The sequence below is a fragment of the Abramis brama genome, assembly GCF_963993115.1.
Source record: "Abramis brama genome assembly, chromosome: 20".
Classification (NCBI taxonomy): Eukaryota; Metazoa; Chordata; class Actinopteri; order Cypriniformes; family Leuciscidae; genus Abramis; species Abramis brama.
The window spans coordinates 29,576,517-29,600,174 of NC_139982.1; the positions used below are offsets into that span (position 1 = coordinate 29,576,517).

A 23,658-nucleotide genomic window follows, 5' to 3' on the forward strand; every position below is an offset into this window, starting at 1 on the left:
ACGTCAGAGAGATCTGAGGTCTTCGTGACCAGTAGGAGGCGTCACTCTCTCCCGTCCTCTCCTCCTCCTCCTCCCGCTGACTCGGGTCGTGCTTCTACTCCCTCCCTTTCCTCCAAACACACACGAACGCTAGTAACACCGGCAGCTTTAACTAATATCACCCCGTCACCGGAGGAGGAACATCACATGAAGCCATAATAATCCGGAATAACGGGAAAAAACAGCAGGATCCGGTAAGTAGCGCTGTTACACTCTTCTATAAGACCAGCATTTGTATCCTAATCATATTAATATTCGTGTTGCATAAGGAAACGTAGTTCAGTTATTCAGGATTTGATTATGTCAGCAGGAGAAACAGAAATAACGGTACAGCGGTGAATACGGTGTGATGCGGCGGATCGTTTTCCGTTATTTGGAAAAACACAATTCCTTCATTCATAACCGTCAAACGAGAACGCGCTTCTTTGACAGCTTCGTTAATTCTAACGGTGTTCTAGTTTGGGTTCCGCGCGCGTGAACATCTGTTTTTCATCATACAGCGGTGCGCGTTTCATCTGCGTGCTTTTGTTCTGGTCGTGCGTTAGTTGGGTTTCGATCCCCGCGGGATTAACCGGCTCCACGGACGCGGGTGTGTGTGTGATATCTGACCAGAAGCATTAAGACGGACTGTGTGTCTACTAGATCTGCAGCGGATCATCATCACCAACATCAGGGCGCTGCGGCGCGCGCGCTCTCGATGCGCCGTACGTGCGCGCTCTGGAGTCTCAGATTTGAACAGGATTCTCTGCAGCAGAATTATGTCATCAGAGGCTCTGCGACCTCGTTCAGATACTGCAAATATTTCTTCACTCGTTTTTTTTTCTTCTGTATATTTTGGCTATAAGTTTTCCAGTGATGAAAGAATTGCGTCCTTGGCCTAAAAGCAAACGGCCTTCACAAAAAAATAGCTATAGTAGGCTAACATGTAGGACATGATGGACCATTGTTATAAAACTGGATTATACCATGTATGTTAAACTGGAAATACCATGTAAATGCCATAATATACACGATTTCCAGTACCATGGTGGTGTGTTTTTAAAGTACCATAACATTACCATTACTGTGCCGTGGTATTCATTACTCTGGAGTACCATGTAAATATGGTGTTGCATTATTACAGTACACATATACCATGGGATTTAAATGGTACTATATTGAGCTTCAAATAATGCTCAGAATCAGATAAAAGCATGATATTTTAAAAAAAAAAATACCATGCTATTTGCTGTCTTTGGCTGTTCCTCATATTGACTAATCTTTACCTTTACAATGTGTGTCTCAGGTGACCTTTAGTGTAAGTTAAACGACTGCTCACAGGGCAAAGGTCAGTAGTTAAGAGGAGCAGAACACCTTGCAGATAACAGATTTCATGTAAGTTGTCCTACAGTCAATGCCGTATGAAGATATTCCCATGGTCTCTCACTTCAAAATAATAAGTATTTATATTATTTAGCTTATTTTGGTTTTATAATAATAATAATAATATTTTAATTTTTGTGTCGACATAATTAGATACAAATATGTTTTTAAACCCTTCTTTAAATTCTTACCGAGTTAATAGTGAGCATCGTGAGAGAAAGCGAGAGTGAAACAGCATACAGTCTAAACACTCTCAAACACACACACACACACATACACATATAAACATACACACCCACACACACAATCGCACACACTGTCACTCACTCACACATACACACCCACACACACACACACTCACTCATACACACTCACTCACACATAGACACACACACACACATGCGAGATAGAGAGAAAGTACTGTACATCAGCTAATTAACCAGCCGACAGTGAGAGCTCAGTGTCTGATATTAATCTCCCTCATCTTATCACTCTTGACGCTCAGTAAATCTGTCTTTGCTCTTCAGTCAGTCAGTCACTCACACACTCATCACTGTCAGCTCTTTTCTGCACACACTGATACACTCCTCAAACTCTGAGACTGTGAGTCTACTGAACGCTGAGTCAGTCTATTTCATTCATTCTTTCTTTTCTTTATTATTTTCTTTTTATTATATTTTTCAAAATTAACAAGTAAAATAAATACACACACACACACATATATATATATATATATATATATATATATACACACACACACACACACAATTTGTTCTTATTTACATTTAATCATTTAGCAGACGCTTTTATCCAAAGTACATCTCATTGGCTGCCAATTTTTTTCTTATGAAACTGATGCATTTTAGCCATTAATTAATTTGGACAGTTAATTTTTATAAACTTGCTCAAGACAATCCAGCAGAACCTCCCTAGATCAGACATAGATGATGAGGAGGGAGAGAGGAGAGGACCGAGAGACTGAAATACTGTAAATGAGCCATTTCAAGACATCCAGGTTCTGTTGAACTTCAGACGCTAAACACACACACACACACACACACACACACATCTGTTATCAGTCAGATGAATGACGGGTGCGGTTTGGTCAAAGGTGCACAGATTTCTTCTGGATTCAGGAATGGCCGACAGTTGTTCCCTGCTGGAAAACCAGATCATAGCAGCGTAAAGAACAATCATATCAATACTTCTGTTTAGCAAGGACGCATTCAATTGATCAAAGGTTACAGTAAAGATTTATAATGTTTGAAAAGATTTCGGTAATGTAGTAATGTATATAATGCATTATAAAAGTATTTGAGATAAAAGCAAATGCATTATAAAAGCACCTCATGATGCATTGAATGACCTCATGAATAATAACAGTTATAACACATTATAATAATTATCTATACATTGTTACACCTGTTAGAAAGTATAATTTATTAAAACACATGACAAACAAACTATTTCAGATGTAACAAGGAATCTGCAAATATGAATATTATACTTATTTATATAAAAAAGAATGCATTATAACATACATTATAAATACCTTTATAATGCATTAGACATAAAGACTTTAAGGAAAATGTTTCCAAGATTTCTGTTTCAAATAAATGCAGTTCTTTCTATTCATCAAAGAATCCCAACATTTCCATAAAACATGAAGCAGTGAAACTGTTTTCAATAATAATCAGAAATGTTTCTTGAGCATCAAATCATCATATCACAATGATTTTTGAAGGATCATGTGACACTGAAAATTCAGCTTTGATCACAGGAATAAATTAATTTTTAAAATATATTTAAATAGAAAACATTTATTTAAATTGTAATAATTCACATTTTTTACAGTTTTAACTGTATTTTTTATCTAATAAATGCAGCCTTACTGAGTATAAGAGCCTTCTTTCAAAAACATTAAAATATCTTACCAACCCCAAACTTTTGAATGGCAATGTATATATTTTTAATATGTTTTAATAAATTATATTTTCTAACAGGTGTAACAATGTATAGATAATTATTATAATGTATTATAACTGTTATTATTCATGAGGTCATTCAACATTGCCTGACCAGCTGATGGTCATAAATGACGGACTAGAAACATTTTCCAGCTTACTACAAAAATATTTAAGTTGCAATTACATGATAATTTTAAGTTAAAAAAGAGCAATTAAAATATATGAGTTTTGCAAACTTGTAACTTATTATTTGGGTTTACAGTGAGTCTAGAGTAAGAAACTGTGGCATGTCCAGAATGAATGATTGATGTTAAACACACACACACACACACACACACACACACACACATTCTTGGCTTCACCAGCTGCTTGTGTTCTCAGGTCTGGTTTGTCTACTTTCCTCTCCTCCTCCTCTCCCTCCATCTTTCCCTCCCTCCGTCTTCTCTCTCCTCCCACCAGCTGTCTCTCATTACAGCTCCCTCTTCACTCTCTCTTTACACTCCTCCATCCTCGTTCTTTCTCTCTGCATCCCTCCGTTTGGCAGAAACGCAACACGTTCGTGAGTGTATTTTATATATGACATTGTTTTTAGACATAGCACAATGCCATTAAAAAAAAAAAAAAAGATGGAAATGCCATACATAATAACTGGGGAGGTACAGAGATAGGATCAGATGGTGATACCATGGTACTAAAATTCATGTACCATGGTATTTATTTGGTACTCTACTGTACTTTAAAGAATGCCATGGTGGATGTGGTATCAAAGGGTATTTTTATACACTATCGTTCAAAAGATTCGGGCTGGTAAGATTTTTTTATGTTTATGAAAGATGCAAAGCTGAATTTTCAGCATCATTACTCCAGTCTTCAGTGTCACATGATCCTTCAGAAATCATTATGCTGATTCATTATGCTCAATGTTTAAAACAGTTAAACAATAGTAAACAAAAAAACAGATTTCTGTGGAGTGGAAGTCTGTAACAGTAACATTATAAATGTCTTTACTGTCACTTGATCAATTTAATGCGTCCTTGCTGAATAATAGTATTCATTTCTTTAAAAAAATCATACTGAGCCCAATATTTTGAATGAAAGTGTGTGTAAAACTAAATATAAGTGATTGATTATTGTCTTAATATTGACTGTTAGTCAGCACAGACGTGTGTATGAACATATTAACTCTATACGTTCATTAGTCACCAGTGAATTACATTCACACACATGTAAACAACAGACTTGAAATCTGCTGTAAGACGTGTGGAAATCTCTGGCGCACATTCAAAGAATTTTTAATGCCATCTTCAGTCCGTTTCCATGGCAACTATCTCAGTTCTGTTGTGTAGAAATACAGTGTTTAGAGTGACGGAGAGCATGAGGATCAGAGCAGCAATAGCTCGTAGTTAGTTGACAAGTGTTTTTTTTATTCCTCTCGGATGGTCTCAGGAGTTTGAATAGGGGTCAGAGTGGCTTTATGGTGGTTTTAAAGTGGACACACACACTGGTGCATGCTGGGTAACAGCTCAATGCCATATATAACCAATAGCAAACACAACACTGGGTGGTCTCAGTCCGCTTCCAAACGAACTCTGGTGCAGTTCGACTGAAATATGAACGCAACACGAACCAAAAACAGGATGTGATGTCACAAGATGCGACAGAATCCTAAATCATACGTGTTTCGCGATGTTGCCCATCACAGTTCAGTACAGGATCAGAACCACGTCTCCTCACAGCAGATCTGTGTGTGTGTGTGTGTGTGTGTGTGTGTGACGGAGGGATTCCTGATGCTGTTTTGACTCCGTTACACATTTTATAAGCTTTTTCACGAGTTCTCAGCTGGTCAAAATACCATCATATGTAGCTACGCACACACAACGAGCGCATTTATCCCAGAACACAGCATTGTTTTGGCTGTCAAAAATTACGTAATAAAAGCTGACCAATCAGGTTGTGAATATATCCCTATGCCTTTTACCATCCAATCAATTCCCCATGAACAAAATCAAGCTCCGCCCTACATTTGTTCTTGTTTGAGAAGCCGTTTCACTCAGATATACGTCACAATAAGGGAAGAAAACACTATCACAACTTCCGTTTTTTATCAATTATTCAATTATTTTGCAATAATTAATTTGAATTTAAACATGTTAAAACTTGATTAGTTGTGTTGCTCATCAGTTGATCAGTTATGTTGTTTAGCTAAAGTTCTAGATACGTGTGTCTAGTTTGAGCCTGTTTGTGGCCTGAAGAACATTTGATATGTTTCTGCTGATTATAAGACACACAGACCGACAGATATCTCGTCATCAGACTTGTCACAAGACCAAACCACTACTTAGACAAAAACATAATTCTCAGCTTCTTCTCTTCCTCTATTGATTGAAACCGAAAGCTAAACATTCATGAAGAAAACTTTCATTGTTCAGATATTACTCTTTAATACAGGAGTCTTAATGGACAATTTCTTTGAAGTATCCACTTTATCTCAGATGTTTTTTCATTTAAAAAAAGAAAAGAAAGTTAATTACATGCTCAAAGAGTATGTGTTATTTTAGTATTATTTACAGTATATACTTTTGTAGCATTTTGGAATCACTTTTATTTTTATATTTTCAGTTTTCATTTTTAGTCATTTTTATGTGCCTTTGTCATTTCTTTTTAGCTTTTTATTTCAGTTTGAGTTATTTTATTTCTTCACCTTGAATTTATTTTATTTCAGTTAGTTGCCAGTTCAACATTTCTAATGTTCGTTTAGGTTTTTCATCCACCGCCTTTTTCAAGATGCGTAACAGCTTTTAAAAATCACGAGCGGGGTAATACTAATGTATTTTATGTTGTTGAATAAAACGTGAAAGCGTCTTGAGTTTGTGTTCATCACAGACCTTATTTCAGCCATTTAACCAAAATCCCATTCAAAAACCCAACTGACTTCAGGACGTTGTTGACGAAGTTTTGGCCTACAAAGTGATGTCATATCTGCACTCTATTGGCACTTTTTGGCGTGTTCGCACCACAAGAACTGGGAGTGATTTTAGTTTAAGGGGGACTAAATGAGTTCCTACTTCAGATTAGGGTCTAATCGAGCACAATAGGAACTACAGTGACGTAAGTGTATGTTGATTGGCCGAACGCACGCCATATGAAACACAGTTTACATATACTTCACGAACATGGAAAACAGCAATAGATAATTTACCTGTCGTTGTGTTCTTTTCTCAGCCTTGATTATATGTAGCACTGCAAATTGTCAAAGGAGATTTCGTCTCTTAGCCCTTCTTTTGGCTCTTTCAATCGCATAACTTAGGGTGTGTTCACACTTGGCATGTTTGTTTGGATTAAAACAAACCCTGGTGTGATTGCTCTGTTCATTTGAATAAGTGTGAACGCTGCCATCTGAACCCTGGTGCATCAACAAACACACTGATCGAGACGCCGAAAAGATGAGTCTCGCTCCGCTTCTAAACGAACTCTGGTGCGGTTCGACTGAAATATGAACACAACACAGACCAAAGACATGTAAACGAACCAAAAACAGGACATGATGTCACAAGATGTGACCCTAAAAAGGACAGAATCCCTGTGTTTTTTCTAATCAATGTTTCCCATCACAGTTCAGTACAGGATCAGAAGCGTCTCCTCACAGCAGATCTGTGTGTGTGTGTGACGGAGGGATTCCTGACGCTGTTTTGACTCGTTTACACATTTTATAAGCTCTTCACGAGTTCTCAGCTGGTCAAAATGCCATCATATGTAGCAACGCACATACAACAAGTGCATTTATCCCAGAAACACAGTATTGTTTTGGATGTTCGGATCAGGTTGTGAACATATTCTCTATGCCTTTAGGTTCGATGTTAAAAATGCCAATGTAAACACTAAGCGGACAAGGACTAAATGTTTGTGGGGTTTTTTTTGGCCCGCACAAAACAAACCAAGCGAACCGAATTACAAGTGTGAACACCCTTATAAGTCTATATTCCATCTTCATCATCACGAAACCTATGACACACAATAAAAACACAGCTCTGATCACAGCATCCTCCAGTTCTTGATGTTGTTGAATGCCGAGATTAAATGACGTTGCTGTCAGCCGGCTTACGTCACATCAGGGTTCGTACTGGCAGTGCGAATGCAACCAGGAAAATGTTGTTCTTGGGGATGCCCTGGTGGCTAGTTCATGTCTGACTTCCTATAAAAACCCTATTAAGAGACAGTCTCTTCTAAAACTCTAGAGACATATGAGTCTTTTTCTCAGAAAATCTGACAATCAGGAGAACTCAGCAAAAGTCTCTATTTCTTTCTAGCAGAAGTGACTTTGAAAAAAACAACAGAAAAAAATAGAGATTATTGTCATTTTTCATTGTTGCTGGTCCTTCATGTGTCTGAGACCTTGTGGGAGACATTAAATGTCTGTGATTTAGTGTTCACTGATAGTAGGAACATTGTGCCAGTCAAAACAGACCTGATATTCTCTTGAATCATGAAGAAGATATTGAGCGAAGTTAAAAACAGCAGGATGGAAAAATAACAGTCCTGCTGAAAGGAACAGAAGGTTTCCAAACTGGTTTGGGTTGGTTACTGCTGATCTAAAATATAACAATGTTTATAGTAAATCTCACGAGTGCATCCACTCTCTATGAGTGAAGAAAAAGAGGAACCCAGACAGAGAAAATGCAGAATTGAAGGTAGAAGAGTCCAGTCCAGTCAGCAGAAATCAGGAAACGCATCAGTGGAGAGGAGAAGGAAGAGAGGGAGGGGACGGAGTGAAAGAGACGAGCTGATTGGCTGAACGGAGGGGAGGAACGAGGGGGGAAGACTGACTGTCTTCAAGTTGTTCAAATTCCACATATGATTAGCAGGAAACACACACACAGATGTTCCTCTCAAACACTAACTGATTCTTGACACACACACCGAGCTCCCTGCCTAAGATTTCAATTAAATTTCAATTAAATTTATATATAAAGCACATTTAGAACAACCTTAGTTGGCCTAAGTGCTACTACAGAGCTCCTAAAGGGACATGGTGGTGGGGGAAAAAAATTAGACGGGAGGAAAAATTATTTGTTGATGCTTTTACGTTCTCGCAAAGGTTTTGCGTTCCGCCGAAAAACTTTGCATTCGCTTGCAATGTCCTCAAAAGGTTTTGCGATCGAACGCAAGTTTCTCGAGAGAACGCAAAAGCATTGACTTATTATTTTTCCTCCCATCTCATATTTTTTTTCTGCCACCATCTCCCTTTAGGAGCTCTGTAGTAGCACTTAGGCCAACTAAGGTTGTTCTAAATGTGCTTTATATATACAATGAATTGAAATTTAATTGAAATCTTAGGCAGGGAGCTCGGTGTGTGTGTCATGAATCAGATAGTGTGAGCTATTTTAAACTTTCTGTGCAACCGACAAAAAATCAGAAAATAAGAATAAAAATAAGACATAGTTGTTCCTGAGATGAGAGGAACAGATGGAGAAGGAAAGGAAAGAGTCCAGTGTGAAGAATTCCTGGAGTCAAACAGAGAGAGATGACACCTGTATCATAACCACACTCAATCATTCTCTCTATTCCCGTGTCTTTCAGATATCTGGCACAGGAAGGCGAATGGACTGAGATCCCAAAAGTCTCTGAGAAATCTACAAATACGTGCCGACTGACGCCTTAAACACACACACACACACTGAAGAAGTACAGGGACCCAGATAAATGGCTGACAAACAGATCAGGTGAGTTGTCAAAAAGTCAAGCATCACTGGAGTTAGACTTTTTGAACCGCACAACACCCTAGTATAACATCATAATATGCATAGAACCACTCAGAACACCTTAGCAACTGGTGGAAAGAGTACTGAAAATTTGTACTCAAGTACAAGTACTGATACATTGCTGAAATAATACTCAATTACAAGTACAAGTCTGTTACATTGCTGAAATAATACTCAATTACAAGTAAAAGTACTGTTACATTGCTGAAATACTCAAGTACATGTAAAAGTACTGTTACATTGCTGAAATAATACTCAAGTACAAGTAAACGTACTGGTACATTGCTGAAATAATACTCAATTACAAGTAAAAGTACTGTTACATTGCTGAAATAATACTCAATTACAAGTAAACGTACTGATACATTGCTGAAATAATACTCAATTACAAGTACAAGTACTGATACATTGCTGAAATAATACTCAATTACAAGTACAAGTACTGTTACATTGCTGAAATAATACTCAATTACAAGTACAAGTACTGTTACATTGCTTAAATAATACTCAATTACAAGTACAAGTCTGTTACATTGCTGAAATAATACTCAATTACAAGTACAAGTCTGTTACATTGCTGAAATAATACTCAATTACAAGTAAAAGTACTGATACATTGCTGAAATAATACTCAATTACAAGTACAAGTACTGATACATTGCTGAAATAATACTCAATTACAAGTACAAGTCTGTTACATTGCTGAAATAATACTCAATTACAAGTACAAGTCTGTTACATTGCTGAAATAATACTCAATTACAAGTAAACGTACTGATACATTGCTGAAATAATACTCAATTACAAGTACAAGTACTGATACATTGCTGAAATAATACTCAATTACAAGTACAAGTCTGGTACATTGCTGAAATAATACTCAATTACAAGTACAAGTCTGTTACATTGCTGAAATAATACTCAATTACAAGTAAAAGTACTGTTACATTGCTGAAATAATACTCAAGTACAAGTAAACGTACTGATACATTGCTGAAATGATACTCAAGTACAAGTAAACGTACTGATACATTGCTGAAATAATACTCAAGTACAAGTAAACGTACTGATACATTGCTGAAATAATACTCAAGTACAAGTAAAAGTACTGTTACATTGCTGAAATAATACTCAATTACAAGTACAAGTACTGGTGTAAAAAAATGACTTAAGTAAAAGTACAAATTACTCTTCTCAAAAACTACTCAGAGTACTAGTTACTAGTTACTTTTTTAGCCGGCGATAGGTATTGTATTACCAATAAATATTCAATCAAATCATAGATCTATGTAGAAAATAGCTACTTTCAACACATTTTTACCTTATTGACGAAGGACATTAATTAGTGGTCATGATACTGGAATTTCTAACTTCAATACGACACCTTGAAAAATGTCAATATTCAGTATCATTTTAAATACCATCAGGAAAACCACTACATACTGTATACTGCCATATAGATATTTTAATATCTACATTTTTGTCCATCCATTTTGTCAAGGCAATCATTATTTTCAAGCTTCAAAAAGCACAAAACTCATTGTAAAAGTAATATATTTGAATGGAAAAGTTCAATTCAAGTCTTCTGAAGAGACACATCTGCTTTATACCATGAATGGATTTTAATTTAGGCTTTTGTTTACATATTTAAACATTGATCACTAACCATTACAATAATCCAACTTAAACATTTGCTCACTTTGTGTATTTGTCTTTACAATAGGGTAACGCTGTTGCAATAGCTCACACACAGCACAAGGAAGCTTGATTTCAAACTGAATTGAATTTACAAAAAGACAAGTAAACAGTCAGTAATAAAATAAGAACAAATAAAATAAATTACCTCAATGCAGTTGAGGTATTCGAAACATGGCAACACTGAATTTTTATATAGTTAGTTAACCCAAAAAGTTCTGTCATTAATTACTCACCCTCATGCTGTTCCAAATCCGTAAATCCACTTCATCTTTGGATGATATTTTTTATGAAATCCGAGAGCTTTCTGACCCCACATAGACTGCAACGTCATAACTTTCAAGGCCCAGGTAGTGAAGACATCATTAAAATAGTCCATGTTACTACAGTGGTTCAACCTTAATGTTATGAAGTAACGAGAAAACCTTTTGTGTGCAAAAAACAACCTTTTGTGTTCTAAAGATGAACGGGTTTTACGGGTTTGGAACGACATGAGGATGAGTAATTAATGACCGAATTTTCAACTGCATAGTAATGCCCTGGCAACCACCCACAACACCCTAACAACTGGCAACCACCCGCAACGACCTAACAACTGCATAGAACTTTAAATGAATGATTTTTTGCCCTTTTCTCTTATTTGTCTGATCTCCTCTCATCCTTTGCTCCAGTTTGCCTGCCAAGCTAATAAATGGCGGTGTGGCGGGACTGATCGGCGTTACCTGCGTGTTTCCCATCGATCTGGCTAAGACTCGCCTTCAGAACCAGCAGAATGGATGCCGTCTCTATACCAGCATGTGAGTGTTCAAAAAGACGAATCGAATCATATAGAAGATTCAGTTCGTCAGGTTTCACATGTGAATGATATACTGTGCTCTGCAGGTCAGACTGCCTTATTAAGACCATCCGGTCGGAGGGATACTTCGGCATGTACAGGGGTAAGTGCAGGTTTACATGTTAGTGTTTCAACTAGTGCTGTCAAATCTATGAATCGCATATAACATAAAACTTTGTAAACATAATATATATATATATATATATATATATATATATATATATATATGTACACACTATATCACACTATATACTGCATCCAAGCCTTACATCACCAAGTGCAATGCAAAGCGTGGGATGCAGAGGTCTAAAGCACTTTTTGCAAATTTTGGACAATTTCATGCTCGCAACTTTGTGGGAACAGTTTGGGGATGAATCCTTCCTGTTCCAACATGAATCCAACATGACTCCAACATGACTTCCAACATAAGGTCCATAAAGACATGGATGAGCGAGTTTGGTGTGGAGGAGCTTGACTGTCCTGCACAGAGTCCTGACCTCAACCCGATAAACACCTTTGGGATGAATTAGAGCGGAGACTGTGAGCCAGGCCTTCTCATCAAACATCAGTGCCTGACCTCACAAATGCACATCTAGAAGAATGGTCAAAAATTCCCATGAACACACTCCTAAACATTGTGGAAAGCCTTTCCAGAAGAGTTGAAGTTGTTATAGCTGAAAAGGGATGCCCAACTCCATATTAAACCCTACGGATTAAGAATGGGATATCATTAAAGTTAATGTGCATGTAAAGGCAGACGTCCTTATTAGGGATGCAAATTATCGATTCATTCATTAATCATTAATTGATTGACCTTATCGATCGATTAACGATTAACTGATAAGCGGCTATTTTCCTGAGAATGTAAATTTCTCACGGTATCAATAGTGTCTTTAAGGCGAGACACGGCAGGTGAAAACATGGGGTTTTTTTACTGGTCAATTTTGAGATTTTTGGATATTTGTCTTCAATAACATGTCTTCTTTCATACTGTGGTGAAAAAAAGTCCGAAATACACATTTAGGTCTTTATTTTATTACACTTTGTCTGTTTGCGTCTTTTGATTTCGCGTAAATTCAACAAAAGTTGTCGTTGTAAATCCTCCCGCCGATCCGCAATCTCTGTCTGCTCTCTGTCATCACAGGCACGGCTGGAAAGCTCTCTCTTCACTGTACAATGCTGTCGGATCCAAATATGGTCATTTCCTTTTTATCAGCAACCAATCGCGAAAGTAAAAGGGCTGAATGCGCAATCTCATTGGCTGATGATAAATCTTTAAAGCCTGTTTTCTCAAAATGACTTTTCTCTCATTCTCCAAGTCCGAAATCTCCACTTCAGTAGCACCTATATACACCAAACTTTCCAGTCTTGTACCTAGTTATATTATGAAGACATTTACAGAGGGATTTGTAAATATATTATTCCTAGCCTGATTTATATAACATTTTATTACAAAAAACATGGCGAAAATCATTTTTTTAAGGCTATTGACATTATATTCTGATTTACAGGATAACAAAAGTAGATATCCATAAATCCCTCTGTAATTTTTTTCCCATCTAATATGTGAACACAATGAAAAAATAATTTTTAATCTGGCTTTATCCAATACTCAGATTTCGTTTTTTAAAATATATACAAATTAGCGCATATTTAATTAGATATTGCCTAATTTGCATATTTAAACATTAAATTACAGAAAACTTGTAATACATTTTTTTCTCATCTTAATGTAGGTAATCAACTGGGAAAGTTTCATGGTGATATCTGCTAGTTAAAATTTTTACCCTATTCACCTGTAGTGTCTCGCCTTAACATAAAAAGCTAAATATTGCTTATAGGCTACTGAATAAAAATGCATGTTATATTGCTCAATTGATGTTTTATTGTAACAGTTGGGATACGGTACAGATAATGGCATTTATGTAGTTTAACAAAATAAATGATCTACAGAAAATTAAAATACATAAAAAATAATTGTGCACTAGCTCACCTGTTGCATGTGAAACATTAAGGAACATAAAATACATTTTAAATAAAAATCTACATGGGTAGGCTTAGCCTACATATAATAATCTATCTGGTAAACTACTTGAATGAAAAACTTGAAACATTAGCAGCAGCAGCACTTATAATCCCCCTTGGTCTGAGAAAGGTAACAGTAAGATTACTAGACCTGGAAACTTCAAATCTAGAACAACTGAACACAACTTAAATCATCCCTGAGGAAGGTGACAGTAAATTAGAGGGCGTCCCTCGTTTACACTGTCAGTGAAATGTGACCAAATTCCGATTTTTTGCTCACATGTGACACAGATCCGATGTGTTCTATGACAGTGTAAACAGGAAAAAAACGCATGTATTCGGATATATCGAGATCGGTTTCAGGCCTCATTCATATGTGGAAATAAATCGGATATGTGCCAATGCGACTGTCATGTAAACAGGCGGGTCGGATTTTCTGAGGCTTAAGGCAACGTCTCCGCGGTTTAATGACGAGAGAAACCCCGACGCGCTTCTGCAAAGGGACGGATGACCCGACGAAACGTTGTGTCGTCGTAGGAGAGGAATGTGGACAAACGTTGACACAACATATTGTTGTACACAACAAAATTTCGGACCCACTGCTCCTCATTAAAGCCAATATTTAAAGCCAGTATGCTCCCACCAGTCCTGAGATCTCTCTCACACACAATAACTGAAGCATATGCGCAATGGCACTTTTCGTCCTCCTTCGCCTCAAATTTGAAATGCTCCCGCACACTCCACTCCGTTTTGACCGCCTCATGTTTGGTTTCTTTTTTGCCGCCTCAGGTTTGTGTCGGGTCTCTCGCCACCCGCGAGAATCTCGTGTCACGTTCGCAATGTTCAATTAGCCGACAATTAATTTAATTTAATCGAGTAAATTCTTATCGACAATTAATCGATAATCGATTAACCGTTTCCATCCCTAGTCCTTATATATCCAAATATATATATATGCACACACATATACAGTATATATATATATATATATACACACACTCACACATACAGTATATATACACACACGCACACACACATATATGTATATACAAACTTTTATGTTAGATGCGATTAATTGATTTGACAAGCACTATTTTCAAGTAAAGGATTATTGTGAGAGTGAAGGTGTAACTGAATGCGTGTGTTTTCTCTCTCAGGTGCTGCGGTGAACTTAACTCTCGTCACTCCAGAAAAAGCCATCAAGCTTGCAGCAAATGATTTCTTCAGATTTCACCTCTCTAAGGACGGGTGAGACATAAACACACACACACACACATACAGCAAATGCACAAATCAATATAAATACGATGACTAACATTTTGAGCTGACTCTGCCCATTCACACACTCTGACACATCATCATCTGGTCTGACACACTGGTTGGTTCCCTTCCCGACCTTGAACACATGCACAAACACAGCTCACCATTCTCTCTTCTCCATGCTATCAATATGGTATTTAATCAGCAACAAATGTACACATCAAAATACTGTGGTATTACCATCTAACAAGCCACAGTAGTCACATACCGACACTGTCAGACATCTCAATCAATTCAGCACACAGGATTACATTACCAGAGCCACATTAATATTAAACAGGGGTTGAAGCACACAGACAATACCCACAATGCCCTGTTCGGCTGCGTCTCCATGGTGACCGAAAACGGCACCGGTGAATTATTGACCACCGCCGTCGAGTCAAAGTGTGAATTATTAACGACTCTCGGTGTGTGTGTGTGTGCTGATAATAAGTGAATTCATCTGTCGTTCCCACAGGCAGAAACTCACTCTCCTGCGAGAGATGCTGGCCGGCTGCGGGGCGGGAACATGTCAGGTCAGTGTGAACACACACACACACACACATCTCAGTAATCTATCTGATGCTTCAGCCTCCATTAATAGATGTTCCACTGTTATTTTATTCACGTCTGCACACAGATGATGCAGACAGATCACTGAGACAAAACACTGATGCATTAAGGGTACAAACACACTCCCTTTAAGCATTCACATTATACACACGTGAGCTCATCTGCCCCGTCAGCCTTTGTTGAGCACGTTCACCTGAAGCAGGTGCTTATTCAGAACCAGCTCTGCTTATTATACTGAACGCTTGGCTAATGTGTGTGTTCTTCCACGATACAATACTAAAACACCCTTTGTGTACCAAAAGCATATATTTCATATATTTTATATAGCATGAAAAAGGCTGTATGGAAACCAAAAGACAAAAGGCGCATAATATTTATAGTATTATTTTATTTTAATATTTTAGTATTATTTATATGCTGTTAAGTATTTTTTAGTGCTGTCAAATCATTTAATGGTGATTATTTGCATCTAACATAAAAGTTTGTGTGTGTGTGTGTGTATATATATATATCTATATATATATATATATATATATATATATATATAGATATATATATATACACACACACACACACACACACACTCATATATATTTACATATATATATATATATATATATATATATATATTTATAGATGTGATTAATCAATTTGACAGCACTAGTATTTTTATAAATTTATTTTTGAAGTAGTGTTTTATTTTTTATTCTATATTTTAACTTTAGTTGAAGTTTTAGTATAATTTTATGTTTTTTTTTTCATTTTTATTACTTTTTAAAAAATATTTCTATTTAGCTTTAATTTATTATTTTATAATTTATTTATTTAATTAATTTATAATTAATTTATATTTTAACTTTAGTTGAAGTTTTAGTAATTTTATGTTTTTTTCATTTTTATTACTTTTTAAAAAATATTTCTATTTAGCTTTAATTTATTATTATTATTTTATTATTATTATTATTTCAGTGGTATTCATTTTAGTACTTCAACTTTAATTAATTAATTTTATTTTTATTTTAAATTATTCATCTAATATTTTTATTTCATTTATATATAATTTTGAATGTTTTTTTTATCAAACATATACATACATACATACATACATATATATATATATATATATATATATATATATATATATATATATATATATAATTTCTTATATTAAAAAATACATAAATTCTTGTTATATAACAAATTCATACTAAACATAAAAATATATACATATATTAAATAAATTATATTAAAATACATATTATTTAAAACAAATACACACATTAAAAACCTCAGCTCGGATGCAAATGTTACGAATGCAGAACATATTTTAACATCTAAAGTACTTTAACATCATGCAGTGCTCAGAAGTTGTGTAGATAATATTGATTATTGATAATAAAATCAATACCAATCAGTTTATTTATAAATAAAATCATTTTATTTCAGACACACAGAGAAAATAAAGTGGTTGGAGTAGCAATTACGTGCACTAAGCATCGCGTTGCGTTCCACTATTGACATCTTTTACTGACTGACTTAACTGAGTTATACACAACATAGTGATCCAGTCATGTGACAGAGGTGACCGTCTTCCTGTTGTCAATGAACAGGTCTATAACCATGTCGGATTAAATGATGAGATTACAGCAGACTCTGGATTAAGACAGGCGATATACACACAAATAATCCCATCAGCTAGTGCCGAGTCAGGTTTGTGGATGAACATTGCAAACAGACAGTATAACCCACTTACTGTCCTGCAAACCCCTTCAGATTTGATGAAAGGTGTAATTGTGTCTCCAGTGACAGCCGCGCTAGCACACATAACCTCTTCCCCCGTGGCGTCTGTTCTGCTGATGTCGCATGTCGCAACCTCTTTCAACTTCCAGTTGGTTTTGCACAGGAAGAAAATATTTCTTCCGAAAATATAAAAATAAGTCACATTACGGAAGTTAAATGGGTTGCAGATACCATTTTATGAACCCATTTTAACCTCAGCATGTAGGAGGATATGCTAATTGTATGTTTTTGTGTGTGGTTGTTCCTTTCTGAGATAGTAGTAGCATAAAGTACAGGTTTCCAGACGGCAGAGGCTCCGATAGGCTTAATTATGGTAAGCTAAAGGAGAGACGTCGGTGTAAAATTACCAAAAGAGTGTCTTTTAAAAGCAGTTTAACCATTTGCAACTGGCTTTAGGTGTGACTTCTAACTCCTCGTGGTTGATTTTAATATGTGTGTGGCCCTTTAAATGTGCTAGTCCTCATTTTTATTGGCTGTGAGGTTTCCTCTAACCTTGTTCTGTTATGTTGCAGGTCATCGTTACAACACCGATGGAGATGCTAAAGATTCAGCTGCAAGATGCTGGAAGAATCGGTAAGAATCGACACTATAGAGCAGGGTTCACCAATCTCGGTCCTGGAGGGCCGCTGTCCTGCAGAGTTTAGCTCCAACCAGCTCCAACACACCGGTTTGAAAGTTTCTAGTATGCCTAGTGAGACCTTGATTAGCTGGTTCAGGTGTGTTTAATTGGGGTTGGAGCTAAACTCTGCAGGACAGCGGCCCTCCAGGACCGAGATTGGTGAACCCTGCTATAGAGGAAGGAATGAAGGGAGGTGAAGGGAGAAATCAAGACACAGGACAGAGAAGAGAGATGAAGCACTGCCACCTTGTGGCCACATTGCAGCACTTCTCCCTGTACATCAGGCATACTAGTGTCAGATTTCACATCATTTTGTAATTTTACAGAATTTTATGTAAGAAATACATGTGGTATTTATTTGTATTTCACTTTAATTTCTTACAGAGCAGAGGTTTTTATTGTAGTTCCGCTAAATGTGTCTGTTATAAAAAGTCATTGTCAGCAATAGTATATAATTATATTATTTATATATTATAAGTATGGCTGAATATTTTTTATTCAGTGTATTAAATATTATATAGATTTTTTTTAAATATCTTTTTTTTATTTTTTTTTAAATACTAATCATTAAATGTTGAATATTTTTCAATATTATTATTATTTTTATTTTTTTCATTTTTAAAATACTGAATACCAAGTCATTGTCAGCAGTGCTCAATATTTTTTAAATACTGGATATTTTTATTCAGTATATTCAATTTATAATTTTCAGTATTGTTTTTTTTTTTTTTAAATATTAAATAAAAATAAATATTAAAATAAATATACATTTAATAAATAAATGCATACATACAATAAATATACAAATATAAATTTTTCTATTTTTTAAATACTCGATGTTAAATAATAAATATTTTTTTCAATATTAGTTTTCCTTTTTTTAAATACTGAACATTATCATTGTCATCAGTGCTGAATCATATTTATCATATCATATTTTAAAATAGTGAATATTATTTATTTTGTATATTAAAATTATATCGATTTTTTTCAGTGTTGATTTTGTATTATTTAAAATACTGACTATTACATATTTTAATCAATATTATTATTTATATTTTTTAAATAGTGAATATTAAGTCATTGTCATCACTAATGCATCTTAAAGTAGTGAATATTATCTTTAGCATATGAAAAATTATATCGATTTTTTAAAATAAAAATATTTTTATAATATTTTTTTTCACTGTTTATTTTTTTAAATACTGAATATGACATATTTCATCAGAATTAGTTATTTATATTTTTTTTAAATACTGAATATTAAGTCATTGTCATCAGTAATTAATCTTATTTAAAATAGTGCATATTATTTATTATCTAAAAAATGATATAGATTTTTTTCAATATTTATTTCTTCCTTTTGAAAATACTAAATATTGAATATCTTATCAACATTAGTTATTTCTATTTTTTAATATACTGAATATTAAGTCATTGTCAGTGGTACTTAAAGTATAAGCAATAAAAGTGTCCAACAATTGTTTTGAGATGAGCTTAAAAGTTATTATTCTACATAAGGAACATTTCGACAATGCCTTCAAGCTACTTTTTGGTAACTAGTAAAGTTTGTTCACAAGTTTAGATCTGCCAAATAGAAGAAGTCAGCAAGAGTAGAGCGCTCAACTGTTTCATCCATTAGGCTTCCTTCAGTTTCCTTGAGTTTCATATAAAATAAAGTTGAACTAGGCGTGTGTGTGTGTGTGTGCAGCGGCCCAGAGGAAGCTCATGCCTCAGGCTGTGACCCCCGGGGGCCCCGTAGAGCTGAAGTCCCCCACTGCTATGCAACTCACCAGAGAGTTACTGAAGGAAAAGGGCATCGCGGGACTTTACAAGGGCCTGGGAGCCACGCTGCTCAGGTGAGGGACACACACCCCAGTATCACACCATCAGTGAGCTAAAACACAGACAGAGTGCAGCGCGAATACTTCAGCTTTGTGTTTCCCTTCTCTTCAGGGATGTCCCGTTTTCTATCATATATTTCCCTCTGTTTGCTAATCTGAATAACCTGGGGAAGAGAGGAGGCGAGGGTCCCGCACCGTTCTACGTGTCTTTCCTCTCGGGCTGCGCTGCGGGGAGCACGGCTGCAGTCGCCGTCAACCCCGTGGACGGTACGCTCCTCATCTCACGGTTTAGCACGAGAATGTGTTTGGATAGTTCCTGCTCTCCTGTGGCTCTGTGCCTCCCTCATAGGAAGCATCTTAGAAACACCTGATGCAAAGATTTATTCCTTCTTAACTTTTGGAGTAAAGGGAAAACATACACTCATTATCAGCTGCAAGGCCAGAGAAATGACAAATACATTTCATTCAGCACTGAAAATATCAATAAAATAGTTCAAAATAATACTAATAAAATTTGATTTTGTCTTTTTTATTACAGAATATTAAATATTCAATATTTTTCTATATTTTAAACACTGAATATTAATATTTATTATATTATCTTTTTAAATATTTGTTTATTTATTTATTTTTAAATCTGAATATTAATTATTTTTATATTCGTTGTCTCTTTTTATTATTGCAATATTAAATATCAAATATTTCAATATTTGTTTGTTTCTGTTTTTTTAAATACTGAATATTATTAATTCAGTATATTAAATATTGTATTGTTTTCAATATTAGTTTTGTCTAATTTTGAGATATTCTTTCAATATTTATTTTAATTTGTTTAAATACTGAATATTAAATAAAAAATGTATTACTGAATATAAAATAATGACAATTTCTAATTTCTATTTTTTAAATACTTAATTTTTAATATGGAATATTTCTTCAATATTTGTTTTTAAATATTGAATTTTTTTCAGAGTTTTTTGTCTATTTTTGAATAGTGAATATAAAATAATGAATATTATATAATATAATATATTATAATATATTAGTTTTTATAACTGAATTTTAAATATTTTTCAATATTAGTTTTTTTCCTTTTTAAAAAAAATACTGAGTATTAAATATTGAATGTTTTCTAATACCCCCCCCCCCCCCCCCCCCCGTTTTAACTATGGAATATTCAATATTATTCCATTTTTTTCCCATTTGTTTTAAAAATATTAAATATTTGTTTTTCAAAATTAGTCTGTCCCATCATACACATGTGCGATACACATGCTAATGTCAAACACTGAACTGAGTTGCATCTTACCTAGAGATCTCAAGTTTCATCTCTATTCTGATCAGTTAGTTAGCAGTGAAGCGGCTCATAGCTTTAAAAACTGAGCCTGTGTGTGTGTGTGTGTGTGTGTGTGTGTATTAGCAAAAACTGCTGTGCAACATCTGTGCGGTTTCACAACTGACCGTTGAACTGTGTTTCAGTGATAAAGACGAGACTACAGTCGCTAACACGAGGAAGTCAAGAGGACACTTACAGTGGCGTGACGGACTGCATCAGGTGAGCTCGTCACATGACCAGATCAGCGATTACAGCAGTTTGGGTACAACTTTGGGTAAAACGATTCCCTCTTTTTCCCATGTGACCGCAGGAAGATATTACGCAACGAAGGTCCCACTGCTTTCCTGAAGGGTGCGTACTGTCGAGCTCTGGTCATCGCGCCGCTCTTCGGCATCGCTCAGGTCATCTACTTCCTCGGCGTGGGCGAATACATCCTGAGCCTTCTGCCCAAACAGAACAACTAACCGATCATTCCTGACCCATAATGCCCTGCACCAGTCCGTTCCCCGCCCTTTCTCACAGCTCGTCATTATCCAAGGATCAAAGCGTGACGCAAGCAGTCTGACTGATGTGAATAGTGTGTTGTCGTGCCGTGTGTTTTGATCTGAATGTGGTGGTTTTAATACTGAGCATAAAGTGAGGTTGTGTTTGCCAAGCTGCCTGTTCTTGTCTCGTCCGGTCTCGCGCTGAGACAAAACCATATCCTTTCATGAGCGTTTAATCTGGGAAGTTGTCGTCGCTTATCTGGAGACATTTAAAGCGCAAAATCAGCGATCAATCGTGACACTTTGATTCGTAGAGCTCTTGTTAATGATGTAGTAAAATATCAGCTCTTTTTAATTGTTAATTTCCTGGAACAAGAGGGCGTGTAATGTTGATTAGTTTGATCTTTCTTTCTTTATCGACCAACCCTGAACGGCTTTCCTCCGGGCTCAGAACGACCTTGAGGAAACGTGTGTGTGTGCTGACCTGAGAGGAACAAATGTTTCTGCATATCAAGGCTTTATTCAGCATGTTTTTGAAATGACGTGTCGGCTCCGGAGGTTAATTCGATTATGATAGTTTTTCTCTAAAAAGAGAAACGTATCAGTGAATTAGACTTGAAAGCATCTCTCAAATTAGCCCAATCCAAATGGAAATGCCTCCAACCAGGGGCGTAGCGACTATTAAAACTTCCCGAAAGTTCCCACGCTTCGGGAGATGATTATTATAGATTTAGAGATTCGTTTTGCTTGACCACAGCACAAGAGAAATTATCCGACGCAAATCTGTTGTCAGAACAGCGAAATAGCATTAAATACCATCTAAAAACTCATTTAAACCACCTTTGTAGGCAGTTTGAGGTTTAATTAAACATTTTGGGTATGCAAATTCGTTTTCTTTTTTTTTTTTATTTAGGGATGGGACACAGGAAATGTCATACAAAGTGTACAGTAGTTATCGCACCCAAAACCAGTGCTATTTTAAATATTATTATAGTTTTTAGTATCGATTTTTTGTTTTTATTTCATTTTAATTTCAGTTTTAGTAATTGTATGTTTGTATGTTTTTATTTTCTCTATAGCTAATTAATTTATATTTCAGGTTTAATTTTTATTTTTTACTAAATTAAAATTGGGGAATTTTGCCTTGGCAACTAGCTGAAAAATAAGTTTAAGTTTTTTTATATTTTATTTTATTTTATTTCAGTTAATGTTAATTTTAATTCAAATAACAAAAATGTTTTTAATGTTTTTAGTTTCGATATTTATAATAATTATTTTAATTGCTATTTTAATTACAATAATTATTTTACAATAATAGCCCTGACTAAAACATTAAAAACTGGTAAAACTGTTAATTGGAATCAAGTTAAAAAAAAAAAAAATTAATAAAAATATTAGATGAAGAACTTAAACTAAATGAAAATTAGAAATGTTGAAACCAAAATAAAACTATTTCAAACTATTAAAATAACAAAAACTAAAAATGACAAAAACAGAGCAAAATGACTTAAAATTTAAATAAAATAAAAATAAAAAATGAATTTAAAAAAGCTGATTCAAAGTAAATAACAAACTTATGCACCAAATCAAACGTCATGTCACCTAATTAATATTCATGAGCAAAGCTGTGTCCCACCCACTGCAAACCAACTTATAATCTATAATAATATAATAAACCAACTGCAAATCTAGTTATAGATATCCCACTAGAAAAAGTTCACAACCCCTAGATTTTTAGGTTCATATCTGTCGGATCAGATTTGAGAAAGAATAACAACATTCTGACGCCAAAGTAACTTCATATTGATTGTAAGTGAATCTATGATGGGGGGGCGGGGCTAAATAATTATGAATATTAATGCATTTGTCTGCCTGGATCGTGGAATTTTAATAGTCATTCCAGTTTTGTGGAGAATCCGATAAGCACACACTCACGGAGTGACGTTCCAGACTTTGGATTGAAGTCATATTTATTGATAATCCTGATTATATAGATGTAAACACACTTCAAGTATATCTC

The 23,658-nt window shown here is 35.2% G+C and overlaps 1 protein-coding gene across 1 annotated transcript; it reads left to right on the top strand.

The window, feature by feature from the left end:
* The first annotated feature begins 96 nt into the window (after positions 1-96).
* Positions 97-23,154, top strand: slc25a22a (solute carrier family 25 member 22a). The gene is made up of 11 exons (XM_084095778.1): positions 97-233; positions 8,946-9,088; positions 11,494-11,619; positions 11,705-11,760; positions 14,840-14,930; positions 15,460-15,517; positions 17,867-17,927; positions 19,685-19,832; positions 19,930-20,084; positions 21,297-21,372; positions 21,464-23,154. Exons 2-11 carry the CDS (start codon positions 9,069-9,071, stop codon positions 21,615-21,617), a joined length of 945 nt encoding a protein of 314 aa, XP_083951904.1. The 5' UTR covers positions 97-233; positions 8,946-9,068; the 3' UTR covers positions 21,618-23,154.
* Positions 23,155-23,658: the final 504 nt, after the last annotated feature.